The sequence below is a fragment of the Coturnix japonica genome, chromosome 27, assembly GCF_001577835.2.
Source record: "Coturnix japonica isolate 7356 chromosome 27, Coturnix japonica 2.1, whole genome shotgun sequence".
NCBI classification, from domain to species: Eukaryota; Metazoa; Chordata; class Aves; order Galliformes; family Phasianidae; genus Coturnix; species Coturnix japonica.
In genome coordinates, this window is record NC_029542.1 from 4,752,605 (window position 1) to 4,771,173 (window position 18,569).

Sequence of the window (18,569 nt, forward strand, 5' to 3'; positions counted from 1 at the left end):
GTGTTTGATTGGTTGTGCCGGACTGCCCTGCTCCGGAAGAGGAAGGGCATTGTGGGAGTCTCGGAAGTGCGTGCCTGCTGGCACGATGCCCGCCCACTTATTTCCGGCCTCCCTGGTTGTGTTTATTGTTGTCGTTTTAGCGCACCTGGTTCCGCCCCTCCCGCCCAATCAGAGCGGCGAGGCGGATGAGAGGCAGGCCAGAGAGCCAATAACATCGCGCGAAGTACGAGGCGCTTGTCTAAGCCAGTCCGCCATGTTAGGGATGTCGCTCTGCTGAGGAGGGGGTTTCTGCGGTGGGGGCTGTCGCTGGAGCCCAGCGGGCGGTGAGCGGCCCTGACTGCCCATCCGTTCCTTCATCCCTCCCGCCAGAGCTGGGCCAGCGGGTGACTACGGGCCAGGGCTGCCTGGTGGGGCTGCCTGACAGGGCTTCCCTTGCTTCCCGAGGAGCGCGGCATGGAGCCGCAAGTGAATCTTCGCGTCACCTGCCGCGGGGAAACCCAGAGCTTCCTGGTGTCAGATACAGCGCACACGACGTGGGCCGATGTGGAAGCCATGGTGAGCACTGCGCCGCTTCTCTCTCGGCTTCCAGCGCTGTTGCTCATCTTACGGGGCGTTAAAATTAGTCTTTTTTCAATCTGCTGTGGACTCTTGCTTTGTTTTTTGAGTTGACGGTAACTTTGTTTTCTAGTTAAAATAATGTGGAAGAACTTGTTCTAGATAGAGTTTCGTACAGGTTAAGTTTTTTTTGTGTGTGCGTGTTCTAATCCATGATTATGCGTTTTACGGCTGTCCTGTTGTAAAGCGCGATTTGTTTTGCTTCTCTCCCATTCTTCAGTTCATTCAGGTAGGCACGGTTGGGTAACGCTCATCTGTTGCTTATAGAGCATCCTCATGGTTTTGTTGTTCCCTGGGTTATCTAGTAGCTAATACACTGTTTGCTAAAGCTTTTGCTTAAATGTTCATTTCTGGTTCTAGTTATTGCAGACTCTTCTGTTGGATGAAGTTTAATCAGTGCAATAAATATTCTGTTGGTTATGATGTAGTGACAGTGTTGTTATTTATTCTGCAGCAATTCTTCTCTTTTTCTTGTTTGTTTGCTTTTAGTTTATTCACCAAGTTGCATCTTACCATTGTTTTTATTTTCTCTCAAATTCTTTTTTAGCTAAAATAATATATACGGTGGGATATTCTTATGTGAGGACTTACTCAGATTCTAAACCTAAGCTGTATGATGCTTTCCTGGCTGTATTTCCGCCTTCAAGAAGAGGTGTTAGTTCAGTCTTAAAGTAGTTGTTGATGGGTAGGCTGTGTAGGAATGTTTGAGTGGGTTTGTGTTCTACTTGCATCAGAGCTGGAAGCAGATTGCTTTTAATCCTTGGTGCTCAAAGAACGAGTGTGCTTAGTTGAGGCATGAGCCCCTATTGCATTAGGGTTATTTCTCTAACCAAGGATGATCCTGCACTTTGCAGTGTTTCATGGTAGTACTAGCTAAACTATTTCTTGTGTTTTACTGCATTAGTAAATATGTCTGGTGCTTAAAAAGGACAGGCAAATTTATGGCTGTAGCTTGAGTTCTGGGGAACAACTTATGGTGCAGAGATATATTTAAATCGGCATTTTTTTCACGATGAATTTGTTCTCTCATTGCACTCCCAAAATTAATTTGGGCTATATCACTGAAAGGACCCACCAGTCACCTATAAATTCTGCAATAGAGGTAGCTCTTGTGAGGCTGTCTTGTGAGAGACATCTACTGTCTTCCAGATGGCTAGAGGTCTTTTGTTAGAACCAGGCTGACAGAATATGCCTCAAGTAGAGCGGACTTGGAGAAGTGCGGTTTGTGTGTAAAAAATGCACATGGGCCTCAAAGTCTTATTCAACATTACAGTTACTTTTGTTTACAGTTCATTTAATATTGTGAATTCTGCTCTGTTAATACAATATAGCTATTTGGATTTGTTGTTCTTATTTGGAAATGCATCATGGGTTTATGTGTTCAGGCGTACAGTGAATCTGCCAGGGAGTAGTAGAATGTAAAATTCCTCTCATCTTAACTTGCATTTGTTCTAGTTTCTCAAAATTCAGGTAGGTTTGTCAGGGGAAAGAAAGGCTGCTTGTCAGTACCAGGTGTTGTTTAATGCACAAGCTAGTGTTCAAAGATTGTTGGCTTTAGCCTCTGTAAATTGCAGTGTTTTCCATGACTGAGTTCATTAACCCTGAGCAAGTCCCTTTACCATGTAAAGGCTATTCTGTGATCTTGATTTGCTGGGTAAACGTTAACTAGAGAAGCTGGAACACTAAATAAATGATTTTCTGCTTTTCACTGTGGCAAGTTGGTAAAAAGTGGGGTTTAGGGAAGACGCTGGGAAGAGTTTTTTAACTCCAGAAGAACAGACTTTGTAAAACTGAAACTGAGAGGGAAGGGACCTTTTTTTTTTTTCCTGTTAATGGTCATGATTAACTGAAATCTGCTGGAGGCCTGTCTCATTGACTTTGTTTTAATTTTTCTTCTTTTGCTTGCAGGTTAAAGTTTCATTTGACCTGGATGACATTCAGATAAAATACATTGATGAGGATAATGATGAGGTATAATGCTGCCCCTGTCCCCCTCTCCCCTCCCATCTCTGAAATACAACTGCTGTGAACCTTTATGCCTCTTATAGTCAGTCTTTCTGGAGCATATATTTTGCAGAGGTGGTGAGCTTTGTCCCTTTGAGAAAAAATGTAACTGATAGTCTCTTGGTTTCACTCTTAATGTAGCATTCCTAATTTCAAACAGAAGCTATTGCTTCTGTTTTTAACACCAGTATAACCCTACAGAAACAGTTAGTGTTTCTTTGTGTTCTGAGGAATGGGAAGTTCTGTTGAGGAATTTTTAGTTTTTTTAAATTATTATTTTATCAGAGTAAAGTACTTGTAACTGCTTGTGTCCGAAGCCACAATAAAGCCCTGTCTCTTCAATCTACGCTCATTCTTCTGAGATCCCCTGGCATTAGCCCATGTTTACTTCAGTGATCTGGTATACTCAAATCCCCTGCTTATTTTATGTGAATGCTATAATCTGCAAGCAGATTACTGACTCAGAAGGCAAATTAGTTACTTCCAGTTGTCCTTGTTGAGTAACTTCCTGTTTGTCATAACTTTGACCTCATTCTTTCTGCTTATCTGGAGTTTAGATTGGAATGTAGCTGTCAAACAGAACAGAGTTGCTGAGCAGTCTGAGCTCTACAGATAGATTTGCCGCTTGGCTAGATTGCAGAGATGAGGATTTAACAAACAAAAAACCAAAACAAAACAAAATTCCTAATGGGAAATGTCAGGACACTTCCAGAAACATTGCAGGGAAAGATTCTGTCCTTATTTTCCAGCCTTTATTTCTTTCCTTGTCAACATGTATGTATACTTGTTTAATGTGTGTGTCTGCTCAAGATCTCTTTCATTTGCTAATAGAGTAAATATTAGAATTATGTAATGCTGTAGCAATTAAATGACTCCTTGTATGAATAACTTCTTTATGCAAATTTTGATTTAAAAAAGAAAAAAGAGCACCTGTAGCAGATTGTGTTGCCTGGTTTGTGATCAAGAACACATAAGTGTTGCATTCTTGGTATTAACAGCAACTGGGTCCAACCTCTGTTTAATTGCGTAGGAAGCCTTGTGATAGCAACACTGGTTTACTTCTGCTGAGTGAGACCATGCTTATTCTGGGTGCCAGTGGAGCCAGGGGCCTTGCTGGTGGTGCAAACCTAATAAAGAACGTGATCTAGTCCAAAACGCTTCAGCATTGGTTAATAATTAAACATTGCAGCAATAACAAAAATCTGAAAGAATGATAGGTACCTAAGAAACTGAATAAAAGTACATTTACCTTGTAAGCACGTTGATTTCTAGAACTACAAAAATAATTAACAGGCTGTTACTCATTATTATTTCTCTTTACAGGTTTCTGTGAATAGCAAAGGTAAGCTGCTGTTTTATTGAACTAAAACCAGGCTTGTTGATAGACTTCAGCTGTTACTGTAGGGAGAAACAGCTGAGAAACCTTGCTTGTTGAAATTTCATACATGCTTGTGTGTCAAATTCTTCCCAGCAGAAGAAAATGTATGATACATTGTAACTGTTTGTTTGTTTGTTTATTTATTTATTTTTTATGAGTGAGTTAATGGAATGTTAACTCTAATAAAGGCTACATGCCTTTCCTTGGTGCCACATGTGCAGCAGCTACTTTAAAATAATTTATTGAAGGTGTGGAGGGAATTCCTAGAAGAAAGGGTTCTTAAATGCTGTATGCTAAATTTACGTGTATTTGATGTAGGAAACATTCACATGTTTCTCTTTTCTTTTCAGAGGAATATGAAGAAGCTCTGAAGGTAACTGGTCTCTGAATTTTTCAGTATATTCAGCTTTCTAATGAGGATTGTTGTAGCTGAAAAAATAGCGTTATCTAGCATGTGGAGCTCACATGCTATATATAGCATGTAGCTCAGTTTTCCTGCTTTGGATGATAGTTTGAATATTTTGCTACGCTTTAGTCCAGCCAGGCCGATTTTGACATGGTATTAATTATTTGAGTATATTGTGGTTCAGGGCTGTAAGCATACAGTGAACAATCACTGACTTCATCAAACATGCAGTAATGCCATGTTTGGAGGTACTCGGCTCTTACGAGATCCATTTAAAAATTTAGCTGTGCGCTTTGCAGTGTTATACTCTCTGGCAATAAAACTTCCTTTCATGTTAAGAGCTTAGTTACTTCATCAACAGGTTGTTGTTGGTTTTTTTTTTTTTTTTTTTCTAGACCAAATAAGGATTGCATTCCTTTGAATTGTACAGCACTAGTGCTTTCAGAACTTATGGTTTGCATTTCTAATCTGAAAATAATGCATGAAAACTTATTTCAGGTTCCTTGTGAGATTTTCTGTTGTTTACTGGCTTTATGTAAACAGCTTTATTGTAGATTTTAGAACTGCTGCAGAATATTTGCCTAATAAACTTATTTGTAGTGATCTTTCTAATAAGCATATTGGTTACAAGGCAGAATATAAGAAGCTTGGTCTGTCACTCAATTTTTCATGTCTTTTGCTGTTCCTTTCCTACCCCCCTCTTCCATCCTTGCCTCTCTGGTGCACTATAATGCTGTATTTTTACATGATTTTGTATTTTGGTTTTAAGTGGAATAAATATGGTAAATTGTGTTTATTTAGATTGCTGTTAAACAAGGAAATCAGCTACAGATGAATGTGTATGAAGAAAACTCTCCTCTGAAAGAAGCTTCATCTTGTTCTTGGCAACTGCATGAAAAAACAGTCACTGAGAAGTTGGCAGTTCTTAAAGATGAGCTGACAGCTCAGGTAGGATGAAGACCTGGATTATATTCTCATTAAAACAAAGAATTGGAACGTTATTCATTTCATAGCCTGATTATCCTTTTTTCCCATTTGTTAAAAAACTAAGCTCACAAATTGGTCCTTGTAGCTACCAGAATGTGGCCATTGAAGGTCACAACACTGTTTGAATATCTATAAGAGGATGTTTTGATGCTATATTTAGAGGTTCATTCTTTTTGACGATTATGAATATCTTGATAAATAAAACGGTCTCCTGAAGGTCTGATTTGCCTTCTAGCAATTTTTGTTTGACTCAGTTGCTTTGGCTTCGATGTTTAATTGTATGTGAATGCAAATAAGGCAGAAATCTTTCAGGAAAACTTTAGTGGCTTCCTTGTCTGACTTTCCTGCTGTTTTCTAAAGAGCCTGAAATCTTTATTTTAAAAAACACTTGAGGAGAGAGCTATTTCAAAGTGGTTGCTATGCTGAAAGTGTGGTTTGGTTGGCTGGTTTGTTTTACAGTTCCATGTATTTGATGTGTTTGACTTTTTTTTTCCCTCCCTTCACCAGCAAAAGTTAAATCACAGTAGAACAGGAAGAACAAATCAAAGCCCTCCAGAATGGTTTACTAGCTACTTGGAAACTGTAAGTGTATTTTCTTTTGCATAATCCCTTAAGAGTGTTAAAATTTGAGAGGTTTTGGGTGGAATTGATACCTGTGATGCCTTGTAAAATCAGTATCTTGAATCTCCATCTTAGTGATGATTTTTTTCCTCTTCAGTTCAGGGAGCAAGTGGTGAAGGAAACTGTTGAGCAACTAGAACAGAAGCTATACGAGAAGCTTATTCATCACAATCAGTCTTCAGACTTCTCTGAGAGCTCTATTACAGCAGCACCTCCTGGTTCAGAGACCCAAACAAAGAATGGTAATCAACGTGACTGGCTGATCTCCTGCTGCAACTGCCAGGATCGAATTGTTGGAGTTCGCTACCAGTGCAGGTAGAACATGATGAACGATGACCCCATAGAAAACTTAAGCATGTGAATGAGAGTTTGAGAAACCATCTTCTTATTTCTAGTCTGATGGGTGGTATAGGCTTCAGAACCTCTAGTATGTATCTCATAAAGAGCTTACTTTCTCTGCTGTTGCAAACAGTCTTTATCTGCATAAAAGAAAAATTAAGAATGTTTTGAAAAAAATTTCTTACAAGAATGGAAGACAATTTTCAGACTCCTATTATTCTCAAGCACTTCAAAACTTTTTCTAACATACAGTGTGCAGTAGTTAAGCTAACCAAGTACTTTCCTTGATAAGTTAACAAAAGCATGAAAATTATAGCTACCAGTCTGTCAGAACTAAAAGGAGAGTTGTGTTTTTTTTTCTGTTGTTTTGTGTTGTTTTATGGTCAGTGATTTTAAAGGATTAAATGCTTTTTTTTTTCTTTTTTTTTTTTTCTGAGGGTTTTTGTTTGTTTGTTTGTTTTTAAATGGAAAGATTAATTGTTATTCTTTCTTTTCTAGTGTATTAATTCTTTGTCTACCTCCTGGTAATGTTCTACCCTTTCTACTTTGCAGTCTCTGTCCAGCCTACAATATTTGTGAACAGTGTGAAGCAGGAGTGTATGGACACGATCCTAATCATATTTTGCTAAAGCTACGAAGGCCTACGCTATGTGTTGCTGAAAACTATGATGTTGCACAGTTTTCACCTTGCCTGCCCACTACTCTGGAGCAAGTTAGGTAAATGATGGCACTTGTTAGTACCTGGTAAGACTGTCCTGGCAGTAAAATAGAAAACCTGTCTTGCAGTTAGCGTTCTGCTTTTATGAATTCAGATTTATTCAAAATAGGAAATGGTACTCTGCAGAGAGTATTTAAAAATAGTTCTATACCTAGATTCCTGACTAAAGTCACTTTGTTACAGAGCTTTTAATAGCAAAATAGAAAAGATCATAGGTAGTAGTCTTTGAGAGCTTGCTTGTTTTTTGAGCATGGTCTGATCTGTCTTCTCTTTGACCAAGGCTATTCTAAATACCTTTGTCAGCAGCTATGTTCTTTGAGAATTGTCTGGTATCGAGTCTAGAAACAAGAGGTGTTACCTGAGGTGTTCTGAGACTGTATTGACTAAAGCTAAATTTTAATCAGATTAGTATGCTTAACAAAGTGATTCTCTCTGCAGGCTCCAGAAGCAGATAGACAAAAGATTTCTGAAGGCAGAAAAGCAGAGGTTACGAGCAGAGAAGAAACAGCGAAAGGCAGAGGTCCGGGAGCTCAAAAAGCAGCTAAAATTGCACAGGAAAATTCACCTGTGGAACTCTGTCCCTGTATTGGAAACTAGTGGCTCACCAACTCTGAAGTCAGAAAATCTCCAACACAGTACCATACCGTAAGGCTTGTTATTAGCCAATCAATTCTTATTTGCACTGTCTGGCTATCTGTGATGAGACCAAGTTCAAGTAATGAGGAAGGCTGTGAAGTTGTCTCTCATTCATAGTATTGTTTGTGTTTGAATCCTGTGAAAATTGTGTCTAAATAGATGATTATGTAGGTTGGCAAGGGAAGGAGAGTGCATAGGATTACATGTGTGTAATGATGGTGAACTGCTGGTGAACTGCTTCACCAATCCTCTCTTGGTGCACTAAACTATCAGTAGAGCTTTTTATTTATTTGCGTATTAATTTATTGCCTTTCAGGCAAATCTGTGGTACCTACTGAAAAAACAATGTTGCATGTAAGGCCAAATAAGATACCACTAAACTATAAGTAGTTGATTCAAAGTTGGAAAGATAGTGACTTTCTTCTGTAACAGTGTAGTAGCATTGACCAAAGTGTTTTAAAACTAAATTAAATATCAACTGAAGAGCAGTGAACCCTTCTTTTAAACCTCGATATTGTAATATTTATAGAGATTCTTCAAAATGAGCAAATATGTTTCCTTTTTAGTTAAGCTAAGCAAACTGCTGAGTGGTGTTTAGACTTGAGATGAAAACTGTACTAAAACATTACAGTTTGGAAACACATCTAGAGACAGGAAAAAAACACATTTAAGTATGTTATTCTGTTTTAGTCATAACAGCTGAGCAACTTCCTCAGTTTTGGTGTTTTGGTTTCTCTTTCTTCACCCTCCCAGGGGTCTCAGTCAACACTTCCAAGCAGTTGTCCCAACACTGAGTGCAGTTTTTGTGGATGAGAATTTACCAGATGGGACTCGCTTGCAGCCAGGCACAAAGTTCATCAAGCACTGGCGAATGAAAAATACTGGCAATGTGGAATGGAGCACAGACACAAAGGTAGCTTTCCTGTGTTGTTAACGTGTACATACTAAAATAGTTGTAGAAAATTAAAGTTTATACGTACTAGGAATCTGAATTCTCACTTGGAACCTGTTTATGATTTGACTAGTTAATTGGGAAGTGTAGGGCAGTAAGCTTTCCGTAAAACTAGAGAGCATAGAAGGAAAGCAGTCAAGGTAAACATCAGTGAAAATGTCTTCTGTTGTTGTTCTAATGTAATAGCGCGGCCTGGTTACAGCAAGTATGTTGCACTTCTGATTTCTGGAGTGTTTTCTGCTGTGAGTGTTCACTGAATTCCTGTTTAAAAATGAGTATCTTCTTACTTTGTGCTGATAGAGACTAACATGAATCTTTACTAGCAGCCATTCTTTGTCTAGCAGTTGTATGAGGCATTGTAGTACAGAAGTTCAAAATGTTTCTTCCTTACTACTTGTAAAGAGAAACTTGTAAAGTTTTTTGCTTTTTTTCTGTTTCAGTTGAAACTTATGTGGGGAAATCTCACCTTGGCATCTTCTGAGAAGAAGGATGTGTTGGTACCATCCATACCAACAGGACAAGTAGGAACTGTTTCAGTTGAGTTTGTGGCTCCCAATATAGAAGGAACTTATACCTCTCACTGGAGGCTGTCACACAGAGGGGAACAGTTTGGGCCTAGAATCTGGTGCAGTATTGTTGTGGATCCTTCCCCAGCTACTGACTCTTTAGAAGGCAATTGGAAGGATTTTGATTCCTGTCATAAAGATGATATTTCCAGTAACAAACAGGCAAGTAACTAATCCAGTTTTGGGGCACTAGTGAATTGTCTGGTAGTTTGAAGAATATGCATAGTAGTTTGCTTCTGTGTTTTTTTTTTTTTTTTTTTTTTTTTTTTTTTTTTTTTTTTTTTTTTTTGTTGTTTTTTTTCAAGTTCTTTTTCTTCTCAACTAAGAATAAGAACTTCTTTTACATTTTTAAGTTATGAAATAGTAATTCTTTTTTGACAGATGCAGTAAGTTATCGATCTGTTTCAGCTATTTGTCTTTTTTTTTAATTAAAAAAAAAGCATTACAGATCTTCTTCATGTTAAGTCTTGTCCTTTTGGCTCTAAATTTGTGACTTAAATAATATTCAGGCATTATGTTTTGTGACTTAGATTTGCTACCTGACTGAGGTGTTTCTGAAACTTCTTTTGTCTTCTGCAGGATACTTACTTGAAGACAGAAAGAAATGCTCAGGTTACGGGTGAAATTGTGGAACAGGCTGAGATATCTCTGCCAACTTTTCCTTTGAAGATGAAAAATCTACCCAGTGAGAGAGAATTCTATATCCCATCTGTTGATCTTCTCACTGCACAGGTAAAGTGCTTTAAAAAAATAAATAAATCAGATAGAGATGAAACAAACAGTATTTGTTTTGATATCTATGTACATAGAAATCCATAAGAATGAGTAGCTCTTAAGCTTTAAAATAACCACTGTGTTTTCAGGAAGAGAGTACTGCATTTAATATAGCAGCAGAACAATTTCCTTGAATTATTATGGGGTCTGTCACTGTAATTAAAATATGTGCTGAGATTTTCCTTGAAGAGTTGTGGTGTGGGGTCTTTCTTTGACCTCTGACAATCGAGTACTTAATTTTCCCTCTCACTGCCTTAATCTGTGTGTTGTTTTCTCTAGTGTCGAAAGATCTCTAAGATCATCCAGTCCAACTGTCTACCTATCACCAATGTTTTCCACTAAAACATGTCTCCCAGTACAACATCTGAACATTTTTTGAACACTTCAGGGTTGGTGATTCCACCACCTCCCTGGGCAGTTTATTCCAGTGACTGATTACTTTCTTAGAGAAGTATTTCCTAATGTCCAACCTGAATCTCCCATGGTGCAACTTGAGGCCATTTTTTTTCTAGTTCTCTTGCTAGTTACATGGGAAAAGAGGCCAACTCCTACCTCACCACAGCCTCCCTTCAGGTAGTTGTAGAGAGTGATAAGGTCACCCCTGAACTTCATCTTCTCCAGACTAAACAATAATGGATTCCGGGGATCTGATGCTGGGAACTACCACATTATGATTCCAGTTCATTGCTTGTTGATGAAAACTGTAGGATTTCTTTCTCTAGGATTTGCTGTCCTTTGAGCTACTGGACATCAATATTGTACAGGAATTAGAGCGAGTGCCACACAATACTCCTGTTGGTAAGGATATTCTGGTGAACTGTTGCTAGCATTCCATTTTACCGTTTACTCAGTGAAAATTTGTTTGGGCAAAAGTTTTTGTTTTTCAGGCTGAAGTGTCTTCCTAGTTCCTGTGTTGTTTTTTTTTTGTTTGTGTTTTTGTTTTGTTTGTTTTGTGCATCACTAGAGGAGATTTAGTTGTCACTTGTCACTTTCTTCTTTTCAATTTCGCATTCCCAGGACCATAAGATTCCAGGCATTCTAGAAGGTTGCCATTTGCTTTCCTTGACAAGTGCTGGTGATTGCAGAGTTAATTGTCAATTTTGCCAAAGTGTCTTACAACTCTGCTGCCTTCGAAGAACGTTCTTTAAGAAAGGATCTTAAAAAGTTACTTTCTTGAGGAAGGTTCCTATTACTTCAATGACGGTCATCTTCATAATTTCTGTTTTACAGATGTGACTCCCTGCATGTCCCCTTTGCCGCATGATAGCCTCTTGCTAGAGAAACCTGGCTTAGATCAGATAGAGGAGGAGAATGAGGGTAAACCAGTGTCTGGTAAGCAGTAGTGATGGGGAGCCTGAGAATGGGGAGGGAGGAGGATATTGTCAAATCTGAGAACTGGACAGTAGTTGTGTTTTATTTACCTAAAGAATTTGAACTCCTGTTTTTTGCATATCTGTGGAAAACCAGTTCATTGGATTATAAATCTATAATCTGATACTATTCTCTATAAAGCTTGGAGTGTAATGTATCTAAAATTCAGAAACAGAAAAGCATGATTCTTATGAGTTTGCTACCTAGTAGAATTGGTGAGAGAACTAAGAATTTGCCTTTTAAGGACTAGATTAGACTCGCATTCAATTTCAACTTGAAATGAATTCCAAAATCTTCAATTTCTGAGGAATAATCAGTACATAGGATCAGTATTAGTAGCCTTGGCTAGCTTTAAAAAAATGGTTTTATGCTTGTGTTTCCTTTTAGTGACATTCAAGTAATCTGTTGTTTCCCTTTCAAAGGAATGATTGAAATCTGCTTTTCTACAGATTCTTGTGTGGTGAAAATGAAAACTGAACATCCACTGAACCAAGAAGAAGGGGAAGAAGATATGAGCGGGACTCAGTTTGTGTGCGAAACTGTAATTCGCTCTCTGACTCTGGATGCTGCACCTGACCATAAACCCCCACAAAAAAAGAAATCGCAGAAGAGTGAGTACTGTACTCAGCTGACTTTTGTGGTGTTATTTTCCTTGCAGATATTGGCCACAAATTGATTTATACTGCAGCTAATGATAAATTTTCAAATTATTTTTACTGATTGCTGTATTAGATTCTTTGCAAACATTCCAAGACGCTTTCATTTGTAAGGTGATAAATGAAGAAACTACTAGGATAAAAATTCACTCTGTTTCTAGAAAGGAATTAAAAATCCATCAGTCAGAGGCAATGATAGAAAATGGTAATAGTACGTAAAATGAGTCTAAATTGAGGGTAAAGCTGTAATAAGGGCTGCAGGCGGAAAAAAAAAAAATTCAGTTACAAAAAGGTCTGGTGTTCTGGGGCTTTGGTTCTCACGTTGTACCAAGGATCAATGTTACATCAGAATATTGTTGTCATTGCTTTGAACAGCTGTTTTGAGAGCTAGCAAAGTTAATTAAAGGAAGAAAAATAAAAAGTGAAATTGAGATAATGCTTCCAGTCAATGTTCCATTCATTACCCCAGTCATTCAGATAAGTGCTCATAGATGGCTAGCACTTGCATAGTTTGCATGCGTAGTTTGACGCCTGTGCGTAGATCTGATACATATAATGTAGGAGCTGAAAACTGCTGTTCTCAGTGTACCTGTTACTTCTGTTATATTCCACTTAAATTTAATATGAGATCAATACCTCCCTTCTCCTCTCGTGAAATAATATTAATAAAAAAAGCTCTTACACAGTTAACATTGGTAGCAAAGGTTTAAAGTTATGTCTGAATGATTGCCCTTTACACCTGGAACACTACTGCTTTTGGTCTTATCCACACAAAATAGACAATTTTTAATACCCTTTTCATTCTTTTTAGATGAGCTTCTGCTGTCTGATGAGAGAACAGACCGCTCTAGCAGTACAGTCAGATCTGATGAAGATGATGATAAAGATGATGTTCAAAGTCAAGGCTCTTCTGCTTCATCAGAGGATTATATCATTATTCTCCCTGAGTGCTTTGATACCAGTCGTCCTTTAGGGGAGTCCATGTATAGCTCAGCTCTTTCTCAGCCCAGCCTGGAAAAGATGGGAGAATCTGAAACAGGGGCAGGGAATTCAGAAGGGGAAAGGCAGCCACAGATGCATAGCATCAGTAACATTTTGACAACTTCACATACACTGGCTGTAGTACCGTTGGCCTCTGAGGTTGTGGACACCTTACCCCAGTCAGAAAGGTATGATTCTAGGACAAGAATAAAGAGTTGCTGCAGGCTTTACAGGATGTTGCATTCAACTTCAGTGTCAAAATAGAAATTGTTGCCAAAAAAAATCAGTTTTGCATGTGCCTGTCCATCGTATATCCTGTTACTTTTTTTATAAAGCCATTTGTGCATAGCTAATCTGTGAGTAGAAAAGGAAATAAGGGAGTACGTGAAGATTTCCTTTTGCTTTTTTTACCTAAACTTACCTACATGTGGGCACATTGAATGGAAGGGAAAAAGTAATTGTTCTGCTTTATGTTTTCAGAAATCTTGCATCTCTTCAGAATCATATCTTCCAAGAGCCAAACAGACCAACTTTGGAGAATGTCTCTTCCACTCCTTGTAATCAAATAAGAGAAGGTAATGACTGTACTTACTGAAGGGTGCATACATAGTTGCATCCTATTCTTTACACCTGCAGTTGAATTTCATGTCTTCTATCCTTGAGGGGAACAGAAACCTACCCAAGTAATACTAATCTGTTTCTCTGGGGGTGTTTAAAATTTTATCATACAGAAGTCTTGAATATAACAGTAATCAGCTTTGTGAATCAGGTGAGAGTAGTGTTTATTGATTAGAAATGTTAGAAGAGCACTCAGGAGTGCCTTTATACATGTAGAAGTTTATCTTGCTCTGGGATTAGTGCTGTATGCTCAAGCCATTGTTACAGCTATTTGGAGCTCAGACAGCAGTTCATATTGTGGTGAGGCAGATACCCACTGACTTTTCAGCTAAATGACTCCTAGAATTATTTTGATTTATATTAACTGTAGTGAGAATCTTGCATGCCTAGTTTGCATCTGGGTCACCAAGCTTGAAAGTAGTAATTTAGACTGAATCTCACTTTACATTTATGTGTGTGTTGAATCTCTTCAGCTTTTAGTTAACTTTATGTGTTCATATGGGGTATTTCCTTCTTCTTCCAGAACCTAGTGGTGAAGAGAGGCGTGAACCAGAATCTTCTGTATTTCTAACTAGTATCCGGAAGGGCTCTGAATATGCAAGGTAATGAAACAGAAGCTGCAGCTTTGCAAATTCTGTTTGTTCCATGGCCTTTCTTTGAAGACTAAGTGACTAAGAATCAGTGGAAACCAGACAGAAGTTACTCTGGTCTGGATGCATATGTCACAGCTTCTATGTACGTAGGCTATTCAATCTTTTCAAACTTTCATTTTACGTACAGTAAGCTAATGTATGTTAGCACTTAAAGTACATACAAATTAGCAGAAGGCATGGAACGCTTGATTCCTGAGTAGCAGTGATTCTTTTGGATAATGAGTTATTCTCTCCAGTAAGAATTAAGTCTCAGTTGAGCCATTAGTGGGGAAGGATTTGCCTTTTAGGTGAAAGAAATACGGCTTTTGCTGACCCAAATGTAATACCTAACCTTTCTGCAGACACCCACAAGGAGGCAGTATTGCAGGAGATCTAGTTAAAGGAGCTCTGTCAGTTGCTGCCTCTGCCTACAAAGCATTATTTGCTGGACCGCCCATTACAGAACAGGTAAGTGTCTTTTTCCCATGTTCTGTATGAGTTTTACAGAAGTTCAACGTTAACATTATAACTGTTGGTACCTTAATAAAACATACATTGTCTGTATTGATGTTTCACAACACACTGCTGCAACAGTAAAATGTTAAACTTGGTGGCATCTCTTGGAAGCATGGCACTTCCACAGCTGATAGAGAAGTCTGTGCTGTGGAAATAGAAGCAAGTCTCTGAGCATAATGCAAGAGAAGTAATTCAAATGTACAAGTGACCAATGAAAATAAGTGCATATTGCTTCCTTGTGGACAGAGGGCTTCAGTGTCATCACTGCATTCCAGTATAATGCAGGACTGCTGTTGAGATGGCAAAAATAAGTCTTCTTGTCTCTCTTGTTTTGTTTCTATCAGCCTGCAGCTACAGAAGAGCACACTGCTGCTCTTCTATCCAGTCTGTGTGAGATGGGATTCTGTGACAGGCAGTTAAACCTGCGACTGCTGAAGAAACACAACAATAATATGGTTCAAGTGGTAACTGAATTGCTTCAAATCAGTAATGGTGACTGGTACAGCAATAGATGCTGAGCCTTCCTGGTGGAGGGATGAATCTCCTTAGTTGAGCAAATTCTCATTAAACACTACAGCATTAGCAGACTGACCTTCAGCTACTTTGGAGATATAGATAAAACTTTGTCCTTTCCTCAAGCTTTTGTCTTTTTCCTCTCATGGAAATGTCAAACAATGCTTGTCACAACATTTTACAAATTGGACACCAGAATTTCAACTTTACTTTTGCTGAAATTAGATGTATTGAGGTTGGTAACTTTATGCTGATTCCTTTTTACCTGGAAATGTTATAGAGTGACTTTAGCCTGCACACTTCTCCTTTTACTGTATGTAAAATACTTCTAGGCAGCTGGGAGCTTTTGTTTTGTTGACTTCTAACACATTGCTTCCTATTACAAAGTTTAAAATGCTTCTGTAAAATATAGTCTTGTCTAATTTATAAGAGATACCAGCTACTTGGAAACTCTTTCTTCTGACATGATACAGTTATCGGTTTTTGTCCAGTTCTTGATAGTAATGTAACAGAATTAAACCTTACAAATAATTCTCGGGGGTGTTGGGGGGCTGGGGGAGAAGGCGATGTTGCTCATATATTAAAATTAGTCTTGAACCATCAAATGACTTCTGAAAAGCCTGAAGTTGATTTGAACGGATGTATACCAGGAAAATCACTGTTTCTTGAAGCAGAATAAAGCATAAGAGTTAATTTACCAGCTGCTATTAACTGTAACCATTAGTAGTAATTATAACAGTAAACTTATATCTAACAAAAAATATAGTCTACATAAAATATTTTGTTAAAAATGGAGTTGTACTGTAGGAAAAACCTTCCTAAGAACCTTTGAAAAGGTTCTTTGGGGGGGATGGGGGGGGAGTGTAAAAACTCAACCCCTGTGTTTTTTGTGTTGTCCAGACATCTTAATACTACATTAAGAGTTTTCATGCGTACAAAGCCAGACTTGAACTGGAGTATGAATTCTGGTAGTATTTGGGAAACAAACCCAAATACCCCCCTACCCCCCCAAGGCAGGGGTTTTACAACATACTTCATTTTGAAAAATATAGTAACTTGAGCAGTGTTATATGTATAGTCTCTGGCAACGTTTCTGGCTGCTTCTGTGTTTCTGTAAACACATCTGTAGAACTCACTTTCTCTCACAGTTTTTCTTTACGTACACATACTTATTTCAGTGTTTAAGCTCCCAAACATCCTGAGAGGTGATTTGATTCTGAAGAATCGCAAGCAACCAGTAACATACACTGCTGTGCAGTGGTGTATCTGTAGATAACTGCTCACAGGTCAGTCCTCTGAAAGTGACAGCAATGTTGGCTACATTCTTTCTTTCGAGTAAGCTTTCTAAGTTGCCGCAGTGGGAGACCACTGATCCTGAAATACAAATACTATTGCTGCTTCAAAATAAGGTGTTTCTATTTTGACACAACGTAGCTGAAGCAGCTGTGAGTATTCTGATTGATCAGATGATCAGTATTAGTTTTTTAAAGACCTAATACTCTCCATGATAAAATACCATTAAAATAATTGAAGAGAAATATGTATCATACTTCTTCTGTTTTAAACATATTTTTATAGATTGTGGAAGGCAAACTCTTAAATGCTTATTTTGAAATACAGTAGGACTATTTTGCAGTGTTTCCCATCTGTCTGTACCCCAGTACAGCTGCCTACTGTGGACCAGATAAAGACTTTTCTGTAACTTGAAATTATGGTTTTTTTCCCCCCACTATAACTTACACATACTGATCTGAATATCTTTCAGCTTATGCTTACTATACAATATGATGAGGAGGAGGGGACATGGATAAGTGCAATAGCTGGTGAAGTTATTAATCTGGTTGTTTGTTTTGATCTGTAATGCCCAGCAGCACACTTGCTCTTTCTGTGTATACCTTCATACTTAAGATTTTAATATGTTCTGTAAATTAACAAAACTAGAATGTTTGAGGAAAAGCACTTCGTTGCAGATTGAAGTGTGAAGTGTGAAATACTGTTTTCTTTGGGTTACCGTTTACTAGAGGTTAGATAGTGTATGTTCAGGCTTAAGATGTATTTCTGTTGGCTTTGTATATTTTGTTAACGGATGCATGGTATAATTTATAATATATTCTATAGTGCAAATATGACCTGTACCTTATTTAGGCTAAGTGCTTTAAATTCATCTGTGATGCGGGGGAGAGGAGGGTAGAAGACCATAACCTTACAATAAATCTCTTTATCTGGCTGGCTCTCATTGGCCTCTTTACAGGTGGCTGCTCTGGCTGGAGTGCTCAGCTGTGGCTGTTCCCCTCTGCCCTGGCAGCTCACAGCCCTGCCACAGCATCAGGACCCTGGCAAGGTGGGTGCCCCGCTTTTAAGGAGGAATGCATGCCTGCCCTGTGGCACTGATGCTGCCTGTAGTGGGTGACGGGTAAGCAGGAGGGGTGGGCTGGAGTGTCTTGGGCAATGCCAACTTGTGGGAGGCTGTGTCCTGTTGGGGCTGCAGGCATGGTGGGGCTTCTAGGGCAGTACTGGACTGGGCCTAGAGAAGCCTGCTTTCAACAGGGTCTGGGTCTGGCCTGGCCACTGCAGGGGCGGTCAGACCGGCAGAAGTTTGTTGTGCACCTGTACTGTTTTGAGGTTGTGAGGTCTCAGAACTTGCAATATTAGTTGCTTTCTACTTCCTTGGTAGAGATGAGGCCTGTCCCTGCCCTGGAGGAGGGTGTGGGAAGGAGCTAGTAAACATTAACTGAAGTGTGAGAAGCTGCAGCTTCACTACCTGTGGCTTGCAAGAGACTGCAAGAGGGTGGGGAATACTAAGTTAATTGCTGCCTCAGACCACTGTCTTGCACACTCGGAAGTTCTAGGAGTACTCTAATGTATCACAGAGTAAAGGGAGCTGCCTTTGGAGGCTCCCAGAGGGAGCACTTGTCCTGTAGGAACTTAAAGGTGCCGTGCTGTGTAGCTAAGATGCCCCCACTGCCTACTGGGACATAGATTAGATTCTAGCATACTGGGGTACGCATGAGCGTAACACATGCATAACTGTGCTAGGTGACAAGTATACAGCTAGGCCTGCTCTTGTGCAATACCTGCTTAGCTCTCTGTGTACACAGCTGCAGACACATGCCTAGACACCCTTAAACACAGGCAAGCATCCAGTTCTCCTGGTGACAGCAAGGAAGGGCCTGGGGGTGAAGTATGATACTTGTCCCCGTGCTCCCTAGCAGTTACAGCTATGTGTCCTCCACCACCTGTGCTAGTGCTTCCCCATCTCTACATGCTTGGCCATAATGACACAAAA

The 18,569-nt window shown here is 39.1% G+C and overlaps 1 protein-coding gene across 1 annotated transcript; it reads left to right on the forward strand.

Annotated features, from left to right (window-relative positions):
- Positions 1-216: 216 nt before the first annotated feature.
- On the forward strand, positions 217-17,514 carry NBR1 (NBR1 autophagy cargo receptor). Its single transcript, XM_015886050.2, has 20 exons — positions 217-555; positions 2,524-2,586; positions 3,943-3,961; positions 4,348-4,370; positions 5,205-5,351; positions 5,898-5,972; positions 6,109-6,326; positions 6,903-7,067; positions 7,507-7,713; positions 8,458-8,617; positions 9,097-9,384; positions 9,802-9,954; positions 10,719-10,794; positions 11,227-11,328; positions 11,817-11,978; positions 12,835-13,192; positions 13,485-13,579; positions 14,146-14,224; positions 14,617-14,722; positions 15,115-17,514. The coding sequence occupies exons 1-20, from the start codon at positions 454-456 to the stop codon at positions 15,286-15,288; spliced, it is 2,772 nt and encodes a 923-aa protein (XP_015741536.1). The 5' UTR covers positions 217-453; the 3' UTR covers positions 15,289-17,514.
- Positions 17,515-18,569: the final 1,055 nt, after the last annotated feature.

Excerpts from the sequence above, each read along its gene's own strand:
- NBR1 (XM_015886050.2), top strand. The coding sequence starts at position 454 with ATGGAGCCGCAAGTGAATCTTCGCGTCACCTGCCGCGGGGAAACCCAG. Across the intron at positions 11,329-11,816 it reads TGAGGGTAAACCAGTGTCTG|ATTCTTGTGTGGTGAAAATG; the intron begins GTAAGCAGTAGT and ends GCTTTTCTACAG. Across the intron at positions 14,225-14,616 it reads AAGGGCTCTGAATATGCAAG|ACACCCACAAGGAGGCAGTA; the intron begins GTAATGAAACAG and ends ACCTTTCTGCAG.